At 31.8% G+C, this 18,992-nt stretch overlaps 1 protein-coding gene across 2 annotated transcripts in view; it reads right to left on the reverse strand.

Moving 5' to 3' along the window:
• The window catches only part of Ncam2 (neural cell adhesion molecule 2), a 311,886-nt gene that overhangs the window by 81,300 nt on the left and 211,594 nt on the right, over positions 1–18,992 (reverse strand). For both annotated transcript variants that reach the window (XM_042676924.1, XM_042676925.1), the window contains exons 8-9: positions 18,384–18,529; positions 5,007–5,157 (exon numbers count right to left, since the gene is read on the reverse strand). In XM_042676924.1, coding sequence (XP_042532858.1) covers positions 5,007–5,157; positions 18,384–18,529 — 297 coding nt within the window. The remainder of the gene's footprint in view (positions 1–5,006; positions 5,158–18,383; positions 18,530–18,992) is intronic.

Consider the following 18,992-nt stretch of genomic DNA (forward strand, 5'->3'; position numbering starts at 1 on the left):
AAGTTTAATTGATGGAATCCTTACACATGAAAAACGTGATTTTTCTCAGCAAGTATGTATAAAGTTTGGGTTAAAAATATGGCTGAGCACTAAACGATTTTTCCTCATTTTCTTCCTTAATGTTCTCCTCTTTATTCCTTCTGGATTAAGAGCTATGCTTTGCATTTTCTCCATTTCTGTTCTTGAAAGTAGCCTGCTAGATGTAAAACCTAAATAGTTGCAAGAAGTAGCTCCAATTCATGTCTGCAAATGAGCCCTTATCTTTGAAGTTTCAATAGCTTAAATGTATCTGGATGAGTGTTGAAGTCAGGGTTATAAGACCAGATTTTACTCGGAGATATAAAATATCTGCTATAGCCAAGGAAATTTTTCAAATTTTAGATAGATTGCTGAAGTAGCTTTCTTGACGTGTTACATTCTGGCTCATCTCTTACCTTACTCATTCAGAAGATGAATCAGAGGATGCCTAACTGTTCTATTGATAGAATGTAACAGTTGAGGAAAGACTTATTCAATAAAGTATACGTCTATTAACTCTGTCACAATGGAAAATAGGAACGTAGCATAAATCTGGGTTATCATATTTCCTATAGGCAGTCTTGGAATGTATTTGATATTGTAAAGGTCATCCTCTATGCTACAGGAAATGTTGCATTTGGATATTACTATTATATTTAATATGAATTTAAAAAATAATGTGCTGCAAGCTCAATTAGAGAAAGATGAAAGTGAAAAAAATTCAATGTTTCTTTGCAATCACTGTTACCATGTAATTTTTACGTTAAATTTGTCACATAAAATAATTAAGTCTAATTAATATTTAATGTGTAATGACTACCTACTCGGAAAACTTAATAACATTATTATTGTAATCAAACATAGTATGTAATCGGTGATTATTGCATGCAATCTCATATCAAATGGCTGTTATCTCCTTTGTTTTCCTAATTGGAACTATAGTTCAACTGTTTCTTAGTCAGGTAATACCTTTGAAACTAAAGTGAACTGGCAGAATGCCAAGGAATCTGCTTAAGCTGAAATACAAAAGAGGTTTGAACAAAAATATTTTTAAAGGTTCAATATTTTAACATTGAGTTCACTACTAATAAGGCTCTTAAAAAATTAGAAATAGTGTGATTCTCCCCGCTTGTTCTTAGAATTGTTATTCTGTAGATGCCTGGCTCAGGAGGCAAAGACTTCTATGCTATGTTTTCTTGTGAAAATGGATAGACTGTTAATTCTCATTGTTTCTGTTCTAGATTTAAAGACAGCATGTATAATCAAAGCATTTCAATCATGTCTAATAGTTAAGTATTTACTTCCACTTTTCATGTCTTTACTTGTGGAGTAATGGTGAGCTGATCACTGTGATATTCTTGTGCTACATATGTATCATTGCTATAATCTTTTGGTACACAAACTATATTTAATACATATTAGATTCAATTAAAAAGCACCAATAGCTTTTGTCTGTTGCATAATCATTTAATGCCAAGATAAACTTGAAAGTTTCTAATACTCATATAAATATATAAGAAACATTTATTATATAGATGTAAGCACCATGTTCCATTGAATCTACCTTATTTCAGTTAAAAGGCAAAGGCAAAGCTCAATAAAATAAACAGCAAGAAGGGGTACTTGAAAGGAGTGCTGTGGGGTCAAGGGGAAAGGAAGACACAAAAAGAAGAGAAGAGGGGAGACTGCAATCAGGAATTCATGAAATTTAAGAAGAGTGAAGGAATGATATAAGTAATGGAAGGATGAATGCAAACATTGAAAGGCATGAATGTTGAAAGGACATTGATCAAGATATATTATATTCATAAGCCATTTTGTTAAATGTCAACTCCTTAGTACAATGACTTAAAGATTATTTTCAATAACTAAAGAATTCCCTGTTCCACATTGGAAAAATGTAATCATGATTTTCTCTTTGATTTTATTATTTAACCCAAGACCAAAAAATTATAATAAATGTTGAAAATAACTTTCAAGAATGATGCAGAGCAAGTTATACTATATTGTAATAAGTATGAAAATTTTAATCTTAAGTTTTAAAAAAATGTACAAATAACACCATCATATAAGAAGAAATTGCCAACAAATGCTAATGTAACATGCTTGACATTAAAAAATATGAGCAGATAAGGAAAGTAACAGTACCTATACAACAAAGAAAATACAATGCATTACAATTTAGAGAATGAAATTAAAGCACTGCCTAGCAGAAAAATTTAGTTATTTAAGAAAACATGACTTATTTAAAATAATTATCCAGCACAATAAGTATTTGAGACAAAATAAGATCAATCAAAAATACAAAAAAGAAAGAAAATATTGAAAATATAAATAAATTTTCAAAATAGAAAACAAGAAAATGATCCAGAAGTTAACACAATTGTAAACTATTACTATGAAAAGATTAGTCATTTCAAAATACCCACTATAGAGAAATAAAAGTATTTCCAACAAGTGGTGAATTTTTAAGTATACATATGCATGGAAATTAATGGACAATGGTTTAAAAAACAAAACTCAAAATGTCTCACAGAACTTTTATAAAACCTAGGTTTGCAGAAGTCTAAAAAGAAAGCATAGCCATAAACCTTTTAAAAATTTAAATTAGGTGACGATTTCTTAACTAGAACACAAAAGGCATTATACATATAATTTCAATTTGACATATTTGGTAAAATGAGACTTGGGAAATTTAAATAGTTTTGCTCTTCATATTTAAGAAGCCAAAGGAGAAAATAAGTGTAGATAAAAGAACGTATATGGCCATATGATATAAAAATATAGATTTGAAATAGAATTTTAATCTCAAGTACTGAAGTCTACTATATGCATACAATAAAAGGAACAAATATAGTAAGTTATTGTATGTTTTCTTCAATGTACATTGATTGAAATAGTTCAGCAGAAACAATTCACATAATGGAAAAGAACATTTGTAAACCATTTAATTTGGTAAGAACTTAATATCCAAAGTATATTATCAGCTTAACTGAATAGAAATGAAACATGCAAGAACTTTGAAAATAGGCATACAACTTGCCTAGACATGTCCTCTAAGAAAACACACACTTATCAGTAGGTCATGGAAATGTCTGGCAGTGTTAGAACTTATGAACATTTCAATTGAACTCATAATGATGTATCAGTTCCTACTGGTTCAAACACTTATCAAGAAGGTGAAATGTGAGTATTGGAGAGGAAGCAGGGGAAAGGGAATTCATAGACAGTATATTGTTTCCAAGTGTATAACTTAATGAAGCCACTATGGAAAACAAGACAGCTTTCCAACAAATTGAAAAGAGAAATAACATACAGTCAACTAATCCTTCTTCTGAGTGTGTGCCCAAAGGAAATATCCTAGAGATAACTGCATTTCCATGTCTACTGTAGCAAAATTCACAACAACAAAAGTGTGGTATTTAATTAACTTATTTGACAATGGAATGCAAGACATACTGGGTGGACAGAAGGAAATACAAGTGAACTCTCAAAAAGGGAGAAATGCTGTCATGTGTAAGAACATGAATGATTCTCATGGACATTAGTTTAAAAAATAAAATAATCTGGGCACACATAGATTTTACTAGCTTATGCAGTCAAAACTGAACTCAATCAAAAACAAGAAAGAATTACGTTAACAAAAGTAAATCTGGCCTATATACAATTTCAAACTAAAAAATAAAAACTATTTTGAATGTATGATGAGTGTTTTTTAAGTTAATTTCAATTTTGTTGACTTGAAAAATGAAATGTACTTACAATGAAGGAAAAGATGCAGGATAGATAAGTAGGTAATAAAATTTTGCTAAGGCAATTCAGATTATTTTGCGTCATTTCTTTCTATATTCTCAGTAGTATCAAAACATTGAGTCTGTTTGCATACTAAGACATTTGTGATGTTAATATAAATGACCTTCTTGGGAGCGACCTACAATTAATTTTCTAAATCTATAAAATATAAAGCAATACAGCTTACTTAGAAAAGTCCTTGTCAGAATGTTTTTATAAGGGTTTTCTGAATGAAAAATACATTTTATTCAACAGTTATTATTGTGTTCAATCAATATTAATGTAGACAAAATGCTCCAATAACAATATTTCTCAACAAAATATCTCAAACATTTCTACTAAAGCATCCCTGTACTTTCAAGTATAAGGGAACCTCAGAATTCATGATTCATAGATATTCACTGAGAATGGTACTGAAGATCTACCTTTTAAATAATGTATTGAGAAAAATATTTTAAAATTCCATTATTTAGAAATACCAATAAATAAAATAAATTAAATAAAAATACATAAAATCCCAAATAATGGAATTTTAAAACATGACCTAACTTATGTAAGTTTAACCATTCTGTATACTATCTTTAAAATAAAATTTAAAAATTCCACGTATCTAAAATAAATTAAAAATCATAGTTTACATTTGTATTCTTTATTAGCAATATCACAAAATTGTGAAAGATAAAGCTATACTTTCAACAATTCTTATAGTGAGGATCCCATATTACAGAGGAAAAATTATTCACTTTTAATGAACTATAAGCTCAAATGTGTTTCACTGTATTGACAAGTGTTTCATATTTTATATGGGCATAAAATAATTCAATAGAAAAATTTAGTAAGAAATGAAAACAGCACATTTCTGGGGCAGAGAATTCTCATTTAAAAAGCACACATGTAGATAGATGTACAAAGGAAATTTGAACAAATGATTATTAAAAACTAAAGTGGCTCATTTGGTTCTATGTTTTTGGTTAAATATTGCAAAAAGAAGACCGCTCCAATTCTCAGAATGCATCATTAAATAGCCCTGTGAAATGTGCCTTAGCAGCCACTAGATGTCTCTAATAACTGATGTTCAATCCTGGAGCTGTACTGATAAATGAACTTCATATGCATTTTTACTTCCTTAAAGGAACTTCTCTTTTCCAAAGCCGACAAAGCTATTTTAACAAACGTTCAAGCTGAAAGTAACTTACATTCGATATCAAGGTACATGCTCTTCTGGTGTCCTCCAATTCTACTGGCAGCCTCGCAGTCATAACGCCCCGAATCTGACAACCTCACATCTTTAATATGTAGTGCTGAGCTTCCATGGCGCCCTTTGACTTCCATGCGCCCATCTGGGCTCTGTTTATATCAATTCAGAAAAAGAGAGAGAGCAAGATTGTAAGCTTGCTTGTGTAAAGAACACACTCATGCCTACATTTTTCTTAATTTACAACAGTAACATTTCTGAAGTTTCGATTTACTGTTTTTAACTTATACATTCTATTTGCTCATCTGCTTGTAGGAGTACTGACATGTAATAAATACTTGGACACATAGTTTATTAACCAATTGCTTTTCATTTAGCATAATGTTTGCTTATTAAAAAGCCTGCATGTTCAGTCTTCTTAGAGTAACTTTAGTTGGATTACAATTATTCCTTGAGAGCGTATAAAGCAACAGAATTGCTTCTTCTTCCGTTCTATCTAAAACTTACACATGATATGATATTTATTCAGTATTTTGGCTTCCCATTCTGTTGTTTAAAAATTACGGAGTCTTTAGGAAGACACTTTAGTTTTTCTATAAGTAAAATAGTAGTGTTTATCTGTAAACTTTGCTCCATGTGCATCACAGGTAGATATTAAAACACAGCCATCCCTAAGTTATTCTTGGGAAGTCAGTGTAACACTATGGAAATGATTAATCTGGTTTTCCAGAAATACATTTTACGGATATAAAAATTTTATCTATTTATTTACATACTATATTTAAGTTATTGTAAAAAGGGTTTTTAATTCAACATAGTGGTTTGTGAGTATGATTCATATTGTTTAAAATTCAATAGTCTATAGATTTTATTTTAATGGCAATTAGTATTTACAACTAGGTTGGCATACCTAGAATTGTTTCTTAATTTACAAAATCCTTTGAAGTAGTCACAAATAAGCAAGTAATTAATTCTTTCAATTTTATTTCTCAAAATAAGGAAGTATAATGAGCTTGTAACAATTTATAATTTATTAGGTACATATGAATTATTACATTTGAGTTGATTCTTATCAAGATTTTGAGTTTTTATTGTCTCAGTAATATATACCATACACATAACATTAAAATATTGTATTAGGATATAATAAGCTATATTTATTATAATAAATATGATAAATGTGATTCAGACTGAGGTGAATTTGAATACATGTGTGAAAATGGTGCCAGAAAAACATGGCTTTTATCAACTTATTTTTAATCACATAAAAATAATATTTCAAAATTATTTTTAAACATAATTTATGCCCCTAAAATCAGTTTTGTCTTATTAATTTCATTTATCAATGAGGTTATTATACAATCTCAAATCTTTGTCAAATTATTCATAGATTAAATGCTATTGAGAAAATGGTCTTAAGGAAACAGGATATGTAAGAATTTCTGTACCAATTTTTTTTCCCTCAATGCTCAAACCTAACTCAGATAGTAGTAAAGTAAGGTAAATAACTTAAAATGTCCTTAGTTTTTGGTTTGTAAAATATCTAGCTTCCCAATTCTTTTAATTGAGAGAAGAGAATTTATCAGTTTACAGAAGTTAAATTTATACATTTTATCTGCCAAAATTACAATTTCTTACAATGGATAATTAAAAGTTTTTGAGCACCTATTTTTACTGAGTCCCTTGTAGCTATGTTCGTAGTCAGACCTGGTGGTGCTTCCTTTGGTCAGCCCTTTTTGAGGAAGATGTTCTCATTTGCTGTAATTTCTCTCAATTACACATCTCTTAAGTAACTCATGAATTTTTGTCTTGGATGTGGATCTCTTTTGGGTCATACACACTTCATTGATGTACCCGCCCATACTTAAATTGAGGATTTTCAGTCATTCTTTCTCCTGATTTGATCCACTCTTCTTTGTACCTTCTGAACCTCACAGTTCACTTCAAGTAAATGGATATATACTCCAACTAACATGTACAACCTTTGCTATTGTTGTTGATAGTCTTTCCATTTATTCTAGATTAGTCTTGATCTTGCAATCCTTCTGCTCTGGCTTCCTGAGTGCTGAGATTCGGATAAGAATCACTATACCCAGTGGTTATGGCAGTCTAAATTCATCTCTGCCCTGATTCACACACACACACACACACACACACACATACACACACACACAATATGCAATTCACTGTTCATGGGTTTCCATAAATGGAACTAATCATTTTCCATGCCCTTAGCTATGACATAGGCTCAGTCTTTGACTTCTGATATTTATATACTTATTTATGTATTTTTAATAAGTGTTGAGTTATTTGAGTCTGTCATCTTGCATGACATTGGTGTTCCATTTCTAGCAAACTGTGTTTCTTTTCTTTTAAACTCTAATGGACTTTTTAATTCTTTTATTATCTTTAAATAACTGTAACAAAAAAAAGCCATTTAACAAAGCAGTTCATGCCGGGCGCCAGTGGCTCACGCCTGTAATCCTAGCTACTCAGGAGGCTGAGAGCTGAGGATCGCGGTTCAAAGCCAGCCAGGTAGGATAAGCTGTGAGACTCTTATCTCCAATAAAACACTCAGAAAGCCGGAAGTGGCGCTGTGGCTCAAGTGGTAGAGCCCTCACTTTGAGCTGAATAGCTGAGGGACAGCGCCCAGGCCCAGAGTAAAAGCCCCAAGACCGAAAAACAAACAACAACAACAACCCCCACACACATACAAACAAAGCAGTTCAAGCATCTTTATAATTGTCACACCTTTCAACAGTCTCACCTTTATGTATTTGTTTTAACCAATCTCTCTCTGATTCACCTATTCACACATTCTAGTTTCCTGATTTAAAGAATACTGACAGGTGTCTGTAATTCAGATAATAACTACGTTTCCATATTGAATGTGACCAAGAAAGACTTCCAATATCTTCAAAAGATATTCATATATGTTTCATATTTCTCTGGCCAAAGCATTCCCAGCTACCTAAAGAATTTCTTGTCTTCCTTGGAACACATTTTTCTTCTTCCTAGTTTACTTTATTGCTGTTTTACAAGCTATATACAGAGGGGTTACCTTTACAAATGTCAGGTAATGAGTACATTGCTTTTCGTATAGTTGTCATCTTGCTCCCTCATTCTCTCCCATTTCCTCCCTCATATCTTCACCCATGAGTTGCATAGCTGACTTTCAACAATGTCCACTGCTGCACTTTTTCACCATTTTTCCTCTGATTCTGTGCCCTCTCTCCTCCCACAGACGTGCACGTGAGTACACCATATACAAGGTACAGAATACAGTCATCAGAAAAAGAAAAAAAAAAAAAGAAGTCCTTTGTTTCTTTTTTACAGTTATTTTTTAAGAAAATGTATCATAACAACTTCTTGACTATTTCATCTTACCTGATATAAAAACATAAATACCACCATCCACTTAAACTCTAATCTTTCACCTTGATGTTTAAGTATTTTGTGTCTTATAAGCTTTCTTCCTAGTATGCTTTTTATTTTGGGTATCATACTGCATTCAAGCAATAATTACTTCATAAAAAGTAAATACCAATAAATTATGAATGCAGGATACAGTATTGATATGAAGATAGTTTACATTCTGCTATTATCTTAATTAAAGTCTCTTTTCTTAGCTAAATAATATTTTCCTCAAACAATATTGGTAAAATTTTGAATTGCTAATTGTATTACAAACCTGAAATTCTTTATAATGAATATCAAAATCATGATCAGTTAATAAATGACTTTAAATGACATTTTCATTTTAAAATATTTCCAAAATTCTTTCTAAAATATTTTAAAAAGACATGTGGGCTGGGAAGGATTTCAGAAAGTCATAAATGATTGAAAACCCACCTCTCAGCAAGCCCAAATGCATCAGAAAGATTTCCAGCACAGCTAATTATATTCTACCACCTACATCTGAGAAGTATCCATTTTGCCTATTGCCCAGCAGGGACCTATATTATTGCTCTAAGAGCACTAGCATGAAAAAATGCATTAGGTTCGATCTTAAAAATGCCATTCAAATAAAAAATCCTTCAGAAAAGCCCATTATCTCTAGAAAGAAAATATGCAGGTGTTAAAATCTACAGGTGCTGAGAGATACTAATATGATATGTAGCATTCTTCTCTACAGTCAGAAATTGACTCTTTTTTTTCCAGTCTACAGACAGTAACCTAGGAATTTATCTTTACTATTTTGTCAGTTACACAGAAAATCTAGATAGAATGTGGGCGTTAGAAACATCTGACATAGGTCTAAAATAATTTATTAGAAAGCAGAAGAATAAAAATAAATGGAAAATACCTAAATTTGATCAGGATATACTCAGGAGTTTAAAAAGTATATCTTTAAACTTGATTTTATTGAGGTCACCAAGAGGTCTTTTGAGTAAGGAAACTTTAGGCCTTAAAAGTAAAGCAATTAATCTGCCATTGTAATTCATCATTACAATTATCATTTACTATTCATTCATTAATCTTCCATATGTGTTGTCAAAGCTAAGAAGGATAGAGATTATGGAAATGAATTTCTGTTTACACGATCCTCTGGAAAATTATGTTTAATATCAAAGCCCTAACTTTTTTACATAAATATTTAAAGAATGTGCATGAATGTCACAGTCTGTGTGTGCATGTGTGTCTTTGTGATGGAATAATATAATTACTCAACTATACAAGATCTCTTTAGGGAATACACAGAACCATCATTAAACAATTGCAAAATAGAGATACTTTATATCTTCTACATATTTTTAAAGCTTTTACATTAAAAAGTAGGTATTCTTCTAGCTAGAATAATGAATATTTCTGTCAAGTTAGCATTCATTGTAATTGAAGCTTTGGTATGTTTTATTTCAGTATTTGTAAAACATATGATTGATTATTTTGAACTGTAATCTCCCCACAGTTTTTCAGTCACAAATTTTAATGTTTCTAAAAGGATGAGTTATGGTCAAATCCAAGCCAGTGATTTTCAGATAGATCTATATGCTTATCCCTGAAAATGCCTGTCAAAGTTTAGTTAGTACTGAAAATGATTTTTTATTTTATAGACTTGAATTTATAAGTGTGTATTTTTAAATGGAACAGGCCTGAACATGGTACTTTGAGTTTCATTGATAATTTAGCATAAGAATGAAAAAGATTCAATTGAAGAATAAAAATATTCCAGGCAGTTTATGAACATGTAAAATAAATGGAATAAGTTTTTACATTATTGAGAACTGTTACCTGAAGACAGTTATAACTTCTACCTTTTTCATTCAGTAAAGTAAGATTAATTTCTACTAGGGATGCTTTAATTTACTATTAGTATGAGAGTAAAAGAAATAAAATAATTATAGATTCTGCTTCTTCAGAGTAGATAAATGACACAAAGGAAATGTCATCTTTTAGACAATATAATAAGTACTTCATAGTGATAATGTGAAACATTTCATTCACATGCATGAAAATGCTTACTGTTGTTTACTGTTTTATAAGATTCATGGGGGAGGACTTAATCACTTGGCATAACATTTTTTTACTTACTAAAATAAAATTTACTAATGAATACATACAAAAAACTTGAACTCTTAGAAAACTGGGACAAGATTAGCCTCAATATATTAAGAGCATTCATTTATAAAATCTACACCCAAAATCATGTGATTGGTGAAAAAGTGAAAGCTTTTTCTTTAAGTTTTGGAACAAGGCAAAAATTCTCATTTCTACCACTGATAGTCAAGAGTTAATATATTTAGATTTTAGAGGAATCAGTTCCAATGGTCCTTGGTTGGGTTTTCAGATATCAGACTTGTAATGAGAGATAATAGGGTACAATATCTTGATTGTTAAGTTGATTGGCTAAACAACAGATAAGTCCATTGAGCTTGGACGGGAAGACATGGTGGACAAATGGTAGCCTAAAGTCATGCTGTTCATTTCTGTGTTGGTTCTTGATCTCTACTGATCCTACCAATGTTCACAAAATATGTGACTATGTGCCCATAGAGAAGGGCACAGATAGTCACTGAAATATTTCTCAGTCCCACATGCATATTGAAATCATAGGCAGGACTTCCCTACCCAGAAAATCTTTCTTCTAATCTGTGGACTTATGTTCTAGGTTAAAATAAAACTTAAATTTGAAGAAATATTCTGTTACATGTGATGGAAAAATTAACCATTTTCACACTTACCAAACACAAAGAAGAAATTGAAGTTATGAGAAAAGGGATATGTAGTCACAAATAAAATGATTTTGCTTTGTGTTAGGATGTACACAAGCACTTGGAAGAAACTTTCACATATTTAATATTAAAGTTGACAGACAATATAGTATTCCTCTAAAACACTTTAAAGAAACCAGTTTTGTCATGTGGGTATAAAACCATGTTCTTGGAAAAAATGATTAAAGAGTTAAGTTTTCAACCAACCTTGCTTTTGGAAGCAAGTTAGACAATATGATATCTAAATTGTTTAGGTATTTCTTACTCTCTGAAACTAACCATTCCAAATCAATATGTATCAGTACTTACAGTGGGAGATAAAAATAAGAAACAAAAAGACTCCTTTCTTGGAGGAAAAGGAAAGGAAAAGGAAGCTGATGTCAGAAGAATTCTGATTTTTTTTGTCTTCAGTAAAGAAGACGAGCTTCCTGGACTGTCAACTGGCTAAGATCTTCACCTTATCAGTATTGGAAGCTGAGTGTTTCTCTGCATTTCCCTGCATTCTAGAGACTGAAGTTAAACACGGGCAATAAAAGTGAAACCCAAATGCAAATTTTTTACCTGGCCAGCTTCCATTTAAAAATAACAGCTACAACAAAACAAAAAAGAAAACCTACTGTTTTCCTAAGATCTGGAATTTTGTATAACTTTATTTATGAAGATCAAAGGTCAATTTAGTAGAACAGAAGGTCTAATACTGAAAAGTAATAGAAAATGGCACTTTTAAGCACACACTGCTTGAGAGAGGAAAGCAGGATGGTTGTGCATTTGAGGACAGTCTAAAAATACAAAGGTAGTAAATTTTGGTTAAAAACTAAAATGAAACCAAAAGGACTGGGATGTAACTCAAGTAGTAGAAAGCTTGTGAGCATGCTTAGGGTCCTGTGAACAATAAATAAATAAATATAATGCATAAAATTAAATAAATAACTACATTCTCAATTTTTGTTTTGAAAGACCATTTATGTGATCTCATTTGATTGTTGGAAGCTTTTCTAAGAAAAAATTATATTATAAAGCATATTTATGTATATAGAAAATGAAAGAAATAGAGAAATCTGCTCAATAAAACAACAAAGTAAGGTCAATATCAAATGTCTTTGCTGAAATTTTCCACAAAACTCAAAATTAATTATCAACATCTATGATAGTACATTATCACTTTGATCAAGAAGAAGGAAAGGAAGGGCAACTGAAAGAGGCTTTAATTTGTTTTGGGGGCATTCAATTTTTTGAGTTCTAAGTATGTTTTTGATATGTGGCCCTTGTCGATAGCCTTTGCCAGTATTGATATTTTCACAATGTCAAACCGCCCAATCCAGGAGCATGAGAGGTTCTTCCACTTCCTTAGTTCTGAATTAATTTCCTTTTTTCAGGTCCTCAAAGAAACAACTGCCCCATTGAAAAGTAAGCTAAAGACTTAAAGAGAGATTTCTCTGAAGATGAATTAAGAATGGCCAATAGACATATGAAGAAATGTTCAACTTTTCTAGCAATAAAAGAAATGTAAATCAAAACAACATGGAGATTCCACCTCACTCCAGTTAAAATGGCTGCAATCAACAAATCTAATAACAACGATGCTGGAGGGGATGTGGCCAAAAGGGAACCCTATTGCACTGTTGGTGGGAGTGTAAACTTGTTCATCTACTCTGGAAAGCAGTGTGGGGGTTCCTCAAAAGACTACACGTAGAGCTCCCCTATGACCCAGCAATCCCACTTCTGGGTATTTACGCAAACAATCACAAATAAGACCATACTAAAGCTACCAGCACAACTATGTTTATTGCAGCATTATTCACCATAGCTAAGATAGGAAACCAACCCAGATATCCCTCAGTAGATGAATGGATCAAGAAAATGTAATATGTATATATATATATATATATATATACACACACACACATATGTATATATGTCTCTCTCTATATGTATATATGTAAACATGTATATATGCATGTCTATATATGTATATATTTACATATATACACAATGGAATTCTATGCTTCCATCAGGAAGAATGATACTGCCCCATTTGTAATGAAGTGGAAAGCCTTGGAAAAAATCATGTTAAGTTAATTAAGCCAGGCCCGCCCCCAAAAATAGGTTCCATGGTTTCCCTTATTTGTAATAAATAATATACATTTAGGATAATCTTAGCAGATGAGCATAATACCTCAATAGCTATGTATGTACGATCATATAAGATGATGTTATGTCAAAAGGCGAACTTTACAACTTTGGTGGTGGGGGTGGGGTGGGGGGGAGATGGGAAGGGATGAGACGAGGAAACAAAGAAGGAGGCAACAATGCTTGATAAGAAATGTACTCATTATCTTGTCCATGTAATTGTAACCCCTCTGTATGGTATTTTCACGATTAAAAAAGAAAAGAAAAGATAACCATTACAAAATAAATAAATAAGATGATGCTAAGTGAAATGAACTCCAAGAACTGGACACAGAACTGGTCCAGTTGTTTTCTGGACCATGTTAAGATAGTGCTTCCCTTTTTTAGTTACATACATTCTTAGCCTGTTTATTAAATATCATATTTTAAGTAGCAACACATAGTAGCATAGCAAATACAAAACAGTATCACACTAAATATTTTAAATCAGAATGTATTTTCTTATTTAATTTTTAAATTGGAAATATGACTTGGATTCTTAAACAGACTGTTTACCCATTCTAGAACTGTGAAACACATGAACGACTATTTTATAGCCATAGTTCAAAACTTGACACCACTCTACTCCCCTTGTGACCTTAGACAAATCCTTAATTTCTGTGAGCCACACTTTCATCTTCTGCAAGCCTGTAAATGTAATCAGACTTAGGTAAGGGGATACGTTGGAGATAAAACATGAAGAGATTTTTTTAATTCAAAAGATTGTTTCAACATATCTACTTTTCTAACATACTGGTCTTCAATGTGAACATAAGTCCTTGCCTATAAAGATGGAAATTCTAATTCTTCTCACTTTGGAAGTTAGCAATGACTGTAATTGTATAGAAGGAAATATGGTATGACTTCCAAAACCAGTTTCCAAAAAGCTCTTTTGTGCTTGTGGAGTCTGATTGTCCTAAAATGTTCCCTCTGGAGGTAGCGGTTGATATAGACGTACAGACAACCCTGAGAAAGTCTCGCTGCAGAGGCTCCGTGGAGGTGTGCCAATGGAAAACACCAACTGAGCCCACTGTACGCCATCAACACTGGCAAACAGCCACTTCTGAGATGTCTTGCCTCTCAGGCTTCTGAATCTCTCTGCACTGTAACTACAGGAAATATTTAAGAACAGCCAGAGTAGAGTCACTAAGTAATGCTCACTGAGCAGGTCTTAAATCAAATTTATGATCCACAAAATCATATTGAAAAGAATATGGATGTTTTCTTGCACAATTTCTTAGCGTGACTTACTATGCAACAAAAATACTTGCAATAAATTGGGATAATTTTGTTTGGTGATTACTAAAATGGCATTAGCATAAATTTTGTTGGGCAGCTCCTAATACTCATGAACTTGTAATAATTATACAAAGGAAAGGAAGCTACTGCATCATACTGGATTGGCCAACTCTATTCCTACTTCCATGATGGAAGTAAAAGGAAATCAAATCTATAACCATAGAGGAATATGTCTTTCCTAAGCCTCTCCACTCTTTTTTCTCTTCTCAAAAAAGTCCTTCCATAAAAACTAGTTCTCCATTGCTCAATCTGTGGTGGTAACCATTATGTATTTTCCCCATAAGTGAATGTTCTTCATTTCTAGAACATTCTATTGTATGAACTAGATACCACAGGATATTGTACCATTTAGTTACTGCGTCTTATAAAGTAATGGTGTTAGTTTATAATGTTACTTTTAAAAGGTTTGTCATGTTGCTAAATAAAATTAACAGTCTGAATATCAGGATATTAAAAGTATTTCACAGGATATTACCTACACATTTGTAATTCCATGAAAGCTTTGACTAGTTTCTTCATGAGAATAACTATAATTTCATTTAACTTTCAAAGCCACTGTCAGGATTTTAAATAATTGTTAAGGACATTTTTCTGCTAAAAAGAATTAGATTTAAGAGATACTTTCCAAACTGTGAAATTAAATCTATCTAGAGCACTTCAAGTTATGATCATATTAAGAATATTCCTAGTTAATCAATCAATCAATCTCAGGGGTAAAAATGTAGAAACTTATTTGTACCAGAAAGCTATGTCAGTATAATCTGTGCTAGATATTATTTAATTAAACCTCAGTTATCAGATTTTATGCCATCTATTAATTAGTAAATCAAATTTATTCAGAAGAGAAAGATAAACAATAAATAAGGAAGAGTATAATAAAGAATGACAACAAGAAACTGTGCTTCAAAATTTATAGAAATGATCAAGATGATAATGTTTTGAATGGCTACCTAATACTTTATATGTTTTGTAACATGCCCTTCATCTTTCTTCTAATTACAAGAAATAAGAGTTATAAACATTTTAAATATGAAGAAATTTTATTGAAAGGTTCAAATAATGTTATTAAAACTGAAAAATTAAAATGGGAAATTTGAAATTCAAAACAAGATTTTCAACTTCCAAATTCAGTGTAATATTATACTTTTGAAATTTATTGTTGAAGAAATAAAGAATACTAGGAGAAAAGAGTATTATTGTTATTAAGATATTAGCCAGAGATTTTTAAAATATCATTGGGTAATTTTCACAATAGAAAGTCCATTTTGGGCTGGAAAGATGGCTCAGTGGTAGAGCGCTTGCCTTGCATGCATGAGGCCCTGGGTTCGATTCCTTAGCACCATATAAGCAAAAAGAAAAAAGCCAGAAGTGGCGCTGTGGCTCAAATGGTAGAACGCTAGCCTTGAGCTGAGAGACAGCGCCCAGGCCCAGAGTTCAGGCCCCAAGACCAGACTCCCCCCCCCAAAAAAAATTAGAAAGTCCATTTTTTAATTTATCCACTAGAAATAAATTGTTTTAATTTTCTTTATCCTCTGAATAAATCTGAATAAAATTTCTCTTACTTTTTATGATTGAATTTCAAAAAATAAAAAGTTAAAACACTTTAATATACAGATTATTTAATAGAGTAAATCCTGATAACTATTAAAAAAATTTCGCATGTGGTATGGGATAGCCTAGGGTACAGTTCTAAGAATATGTGTGTGTGTGTGTGTGTGTGTGTGTGTGTGTGTGTGTGTGTGCGTGTCTGAATGTGTGTGTGTGTATGTGTATTACAGCTTGTGGTTAACCACATTTTAATGATAAAATAAAACTAGTATGTAGCTCATTCTCAGTATGTACATATAGAAATAACAATAAAAATAAAGATAATTTTAAGGATAGTACTTTTAGGAATTTTAAGGTAGACAGAAAAACAGAAAAGCAGAAAAAGCAGAAAAGTGTATACTGCGTATGTGTAAGTTCAGTTAATAAGAGCTAAGGGCATGAAATAATCATGCCAGAATAATCTTATCCATGAAAATATGCTAAATTGAAATATGAAAGCAATTCCCTACAGTATGAGATACCACACTAAATTTTCATTGTTACAGAAAATTAACACTTTTCAGAATAGACAGATTCCACATAATGGCTACAATTTTCTGTTAACTCAATAATATTTCTTCTTATTACCACAATTCTAAGATTGCATTCACATTTTATAATTTAGTTTTTTCAAATGAAAGTTATAAAATATGTATGTCAAAAGAGTGTACCTATAACCCACTGCCATAAACATTCCATCACGGGGAGGAAATGGGGCAGAAAACGGTGACATTTATGAGAACTCAACAGTCCAACAAGTAAAAGACAAGAGAGATATCTCAAATTGATGAAAACTTTAACACTGACAAAAATCATCTTAATTCTTATTTTTTCTATCTTTATTTTAGTGAATTATGAATTTCATCTTTTCATTCAATCACAACCTTCTTTCTCTCTTTCATTCCAGTGAATTTGTGGCAATGTTTAACCAATTTCTAAAATAGTTGAAAGCATTTTCTGTGTGTGTGTGTGTGTGTGTGTGTGTGTGTGTGTGTGTGTGTGTGTGTGTGTGTGTACAAGCATGCACGTGCACGCACTGGTCAGTCCTGGGAAGGCTGCCTGTCTCTGAGTGTTTCTTTTCTTTTTCTTTTCTTTCTTTTTTTTTCCCCTTAGTCTCCTGAACTTTCTGGCCCCATCTGGCTTGGAACTGTGATCCTCATATTGCCAACTGCTGAGTAGCTAGTACTATAGGAGTGTGCCACCGATGACCAGTTAGTTGATTTTTGTCAAAAAAAAATGCTGTTTATATTTATTTCTTTATTGCACTGCATTATAGTATATTTATGTACATATATACATACTCTTTTTTATTTGGTTCTATTCTATGTATTATATAGCTCAAATTAGTTTTGCTTTAATATACACAGATAGAGTAGAAGTTTAAAATATTGTATAGATTGAATGTAAAGATTGAATGTACCAACAGTCACGGAAACGACTTAATGAATAATTTTGAAAAACTCTAAGACAGTTAATTTATTCAAAACACTTTTAAAATGCTACATCTTGACTCATTTTTATTCTCTAATGTTATTTTCAGACTGACTTTGTGGTAGAGAAATCATTCCAATTAATTTAACTATTTAACTGACTTTATGGGTAACTCAGTAAATTTGTGGCTCATGAAATTTTGTAACATTAAAAACTCAGCTGGTAAACTTATGTACAAACAAAAGGTATAGAAATAAAAAAAAAAAAAGAGACAAAGTGGGAAAAAGAAAAAAAAGACACAAAGTATAGAAAAATACAATCTCTTGCTTCCATTTCCTGGAGTTCATTTCCATAAACATCACTTTTATCTTGTATGTAAGTTTATCTGATTTGGGAAGGGGAAGGGGAAGCAAGAAATGGTAGGACAAAAGGTGAACTAATTCACCAGTGATCCTCCCGAGACACTATGTTGAAAATAAACTATAAACTCTGGGGGAGGGGTTAAAGGGAAGGAGTGGAAGGAAATGTTGGGAGAAAATGAGGTGGGTCTAACACTGTTCAAAGAGATACGTATTCAGTACCTCACTTATATAACTGCAACCCCTTTGTCCATCACCTTTATAATAAAAATTGAATAAAACTACCCAACTAGATCACTGTATATTTTGAGTCACTGTTACCTTATCGCCTTCAGAAAACATGACGCCATCCATAGCTCTTTTCCAAGTGATTTCTGGAATAGGTTCCCCTTCAGCTTCACAGATGAGTGTGACATGACCATTCTCAGATGTAGTCTCATTTTTAAGTTGTATGATATGAGGCTGTACTGTAGAAAATGTATATATTACTGAATTGGCATTAGAGTACAATGTTCAGGCTTTAAAACCCACAGGGGATATGAAGCCACATTAGTGCAGAATGAAAGGAGTAACTTAGGAGCAGTTGTAGTAACATGCTTTGATTGCTAGAGTACCAAGGGTGTTGCAAAAAGAATGAGAAAAACAGCTTTAGGAAGTTACGTTCCTCCACTCTCATTAGAATAACAAGGTGATGAATTAGAAATCAATTTACAAGAATAATTCCTGTCAACATTTACCAAATTTTAAATCTGCAGTAATTCATTGTGCTCTTAAAAGCACAAAATTAAAATTGCCTGCTTTAAACCATATATTTATGAATATATGTGTGTATGTACATCTACATCAAGAATACAATGTACTTGCATCTAACTCTTCCCTCAGTCTTCCTCATGTCTTTCCCACTTGATAAATCAATCTCAATAAGCTTCA

The sequence above is a fragment of the Dipodomys spectabilis genome, unplaced genomic scaffold, assembly GCF_019054845.1.
Source record: "Dipodomys spectabilis isolate Male_0828 unplaced genomic scaffold, ASM1905484v1 ptg000032l, whole genome shotgun sequence".
Taxonomy (NCBI): Eukaryota; Metazoa; Chordata; class Mammalia; order Rodentia; family Heteromyidae; genus Dipodomys; species Dipodomys spectabilis.